The sequence below is a fragment of the Heptranchias perlo genome, chromosome 22 (genome assembly GCF_035084215.1).
Source record: "Heptranchias perlo isolate sHepPer1 chromosome 22, sHepPer1.hap1, whole genome shotgun sequence".
Lineage (NCBI taxonomy): Eukaryota > Metazoa > Chordata > Chondrichthyes > Hexanchiformes > Hexanchidae > Heptranchias > Heptranchias perlo.
In genome coordinates, this window is record NC_090346.1 from 42,055,065 (window position 1) to 42,059,141 (window position 4,077).

The window sequence follows — 4,077 nt, forward strand, 5'->3', positions numbered from 1 at the left end:
CTGGGAATACAAATACATAAATCACTAAAAGTAGCAACACAAGTTGATAAGGCCATAAAGAGGGCAAATAAAGTACTGGGATTAGTTTCTAGAAGAGTAGAATACAAAAGCAGGGAGGTAATGTTAAATTTATATCGGACCTTGGTTAGACCACACTTGGTCCACCATGGGGTGAGGGGTGTCGGCCAATCATGGGGATCCTGTTGGCCAGGTGAGCTTGTTGGGCCTGCTCCTCTGGGCCCAAAAGCAGTGCAATAAAGGCACTCATCTCATGGATCAGGCGGGTTAAATTCATTTTATTATTCCAATACACAAAATATTCAGTACCTCAAGTATCTCAATGAGGTACATTGCCCTTTTAAGTATTGACGTGCCGGATTTAAGTGGGGGCGGGACTTCCTGCTCTCTCCACACGCAGACAAACCTGCACCACAGGACAAAGCAGCCCGCTTGATTGGCACCCCATCCATCACCCTAAACATTCACTCCCTTCACCACCGGTGAACCGTGGCTGCAGTGTGTACCGACTACAGGATGCACTGCAGCAACTCGCCAAGGCTTCTTCGACAGCACCTCCCAAACCCCTGACCTCTACCACCTAGAAGGACAAGAGCAGCAGGCGCATGGGAACAACACCACCTGCACGTTCCCCTCCAAGTCACACACCATCCCGACTTGGAAATATAGTTCCGCACCCATGAGGACGGCCTCAACCGGGATCTTGGGTTCATGTCACGCTACACGTTACCCCACCAGCGAACAAATGTTATCTGTCTTTAATATAACGGGTCATTTGCTGTCTTTTCCATGTTTCTGCCTCTCTATCTCTGTTTTTTTTTGGTGGTTTGTATATTCGGAGACCTTGTAGGTAACACCTGTCTGTCTGCACACTGATTGCCTTGGCAACGGGCAGTTGGAAAGAATGTCTGTAATCACCAGGTTTTGTTCTGTGATTTATAAATGCGAGAGGTTCGAGGATTTCATTTCCACAGCATTCACCTGAGGAAGGAGGAAGCCTCCGAAAGCTTGTGAATTTCAAATAAAATTGCTGGACTATAACTTGGTGCTGTAAAATTGTTTACAATTGGAAATATATCGCCGTTCCTTCATCGTCGCTGGGTCAAAATCCTGGAACTCCCTACCTAACAGGTAGGAGAACTGTGGGAGAACCTTCACCACATGGACTGCAGCGGTTCAAGAAGGCGGCTCACCACCACTTTCTGAAGGGTAATTAGGGATGGGCAATAAATGCTGGCCTTGCCAACGACGCCCACATCCCATGAACGAATAAAAAAAACCTGCCTGGGTTAAATCCAGAAGCAGGCGTGTTGGAGCCGGGATGCTGCCCCGCCCTGAAAACCGAATATTTTTACTACCCACCCGCCCCTGCTCTGAGGGTTACAATTTACCCACTGGTCTCCATAATACAAAAAGAATATTGAAGCACTGGAGAAAATGCAGAAGAGATTTACAAAGATTGTATAAGAATTGAGAGGATGCAACTATCAGGAAAGATCGAGCAGGTTGAGGCTCTTTCAACTAAGAGGAGGCCTTTAAAAGGTGGCCTTTGAAATTACGAAGGGGTTCGATAGGGTGGATGTGGAGAAACTGTTTCCACTAGTGGTTGGGTCCAAATATAAGATGGCCACCAACAGATCAAATAAAGAATTTCGGAGGAATTTCTTCTCACAGATAGTGGTGAGAATGTGGAACTCGAAGCCACATGGAGTGGTTGAAGCAGATAGCATTGACATATTTAAAGGGAGGTTTGATGCATACATGAGGAGCGAGGGAATGGAGGAATATTGGGACAGGGTGGGAAGAGGTAAATTAGAGTGGGAGGAGGCTTGTGTGGAACATAAACACCAGCACAGACCAGTTGGGCCAAATGGCCTGTTTCTGTGCTGTAGATTCTATGTTAAATAAAACACAATACGTTTTTTGTTGGTAACATTTTCTTTCTAAATGTCTACCAGATTAGTATTAATAAAGATCTTTGCCACACCCGCCAGTACTTTAATTGGTGTTACTAAATATCAAACATACAAAAAAAACTCTTCTAGAATCTATTGCGAGTAATTAGATTTTTTTTCAGTGATGTATTCGAAGAATTTTAATGAGCTTAATCCTGAGCTCAATTGACATCCACACACACGTAATTCCAACAGGTATAGTTTGAGAGCAATCAGGAATGGGCACCCTGGTTATCCCCCCATTCTCTACAAATATCCCAACATCTAGAAGCATTAATGATTTAATATAGCACAAAATAGACACTGCTTCAAATCCAGTTCTTTGTTTTCTTTTATTCCTCTCTTGTAAATCTTCTTCCCTCCTCTCCTGAACACATTGATTACTTTATGGAATATGGTGGCATGAGTACTAGCTGCCTTCCAGTGGCCCATTATTCATGTGCGAATCTTGGCAATTAAAGGCTGTTCAATCACAGGGGCAGCACAGCTAACCTTAATTCTTGTCTTTTCCCCGGGTCTATATACACACGCACCTCTAGCAGGTGTCACTGAATAGTAGTGAAGAGCCAGGACCCTGGTTGATTTCCCTCTAGCCTGGGATGCTCAGGCTGACAATAGTGTCCCTACCAATCAGCCAAAAACACAAACTGGAAGATCAAACTTGGGATCTTCCCTTCTGTATGACTTACCTACTTATGTATAAACCAGTTGAGAGCAATCATGGGAGTAGAAAAGAATATTTATTTTTAATCAGCTTTGATCGAAATAACCAGTAGGAAACATTGTTAGCTTGCAGAATGGAAAGATCCAGCATATAATGCACATTCAGATTATCCAACAAGGTATCTTCTCTATCACTAATGGATATGGTCTTGGAAGCATTTAAGCCTGAGCAATAAACACTAACCTTGCAGAATAAACCAGATCCACAATATATACAATAAGATTTGCATAGGTTAAAACGGTTGCTATAACTTGATTGTCCCACAAGCAGTGACCTCTTTCACAGCTGGATGGTCTGGTCGGTGAGCCATATTCTTTACTAAAGCAGAAGATTGGCCAGATGATTGCTGCACTAATGTACATCAGGACAGCCAGGACGTTGTAGACTGTCAGAAATCTTTCAAATGGAAATGGTAATCTCGCAATGAGCTTTGCAATTGTTAAAATTATGATCAAAAAGGTGATGATAAAGCATATGCAGTACACTGCCATACACCATTGCCGTCCACTGTAAGCCCAATATGAGCCTTCGACAAGTACGAAGATAATACAGGCGATAAAAGCTTCCAACACTTTCAGGAGTCCAGGAATAGTCTTTAAAAATCCACTGATTTCGCCAGGCTTTGCTCGTGTTAGGCCAACTTCAATCGCATAAGCAACAAAGCACAAGCAGGACATTGCGGTGGCAGCTATTTTATAGTCTTTTGCTTCGTGTTGATTGTTGGATGTGAGGAAAATGGTAGGGTAAATAATCGAGGCAGTTAAGTTCATCAGTGTAGCGAGCATTGCAAAAGATGCAGTGAAATCATCCCAGGACATCGGAATTTTCACATAAAGAGCCGTCAGTTCCAGCACAATAATAAGAACTGAAACAGCGAATGAGAAACACCAAGTAAACATGCACCAACCTCCGTAAGTCCCGGAGTATTGTCCTACATGGGCGACCAGGCTGAATGCTGTACACGAAAGAAAGATTTCAAGGAATCTCACAATTCCTACTGGAGCTGTCATTGATCTGTAATCCAGTTGAACAGGCATTTTGCTGAACAAATGTGAAACTCTACAAAACTGTACAGTTAGTGTATAATACTGTCTGCAGTAGTCTTCACTCCTATCAGTGCTTGAGCTTACTGTGTGACCCGTTCCTGCTCAAACACTCTTCCAGATTAGTTATGTCTCATTAAAACACTGAAAGTTAACCGTTCCACTATAAGGTGTGGTTTATTTCTTATCGCAGTTGGCAGGTATAACACAAGGAGGTGTGTGTCATAAAATAGTTTCCTGTGTACATCATTCGCTGTTGTGTTAATGTGTTTGTTTTTAAGGAAGTTCTTTGCTCTTTCAGTTCTTATCATAAAAATGGTTCATCATTAACAGTTTT

The 4,077-nt window shown here is 42.8% G+C and overlaps 1 protein-coding gene across 1 annotated transcript; it reads right to left on the minus strand.

Moving 5' to 3' along the window:
- Positions 1-2,020: 2,020 nt before the first annotated feature.
- LOC137340704 (myeloid-associated differentiation marker homolog) lies at positions 2,021-3,853 on the minus strand. Its single transcript, XM_068003381.1, has one exon. The coding sequence runs from the start codon at positions 3,732-3,734 to the stop codon at positions 2,856-2,858; it is 879 nt and encodes a 292-aa protein (XP_067859482.1). The 5' UTR covers positions 3,735-3,853; the 3' UTR covers positions 2,021-2,855.
- Positions 3,854-4,077: the final 224 nt, after the last annotated feature.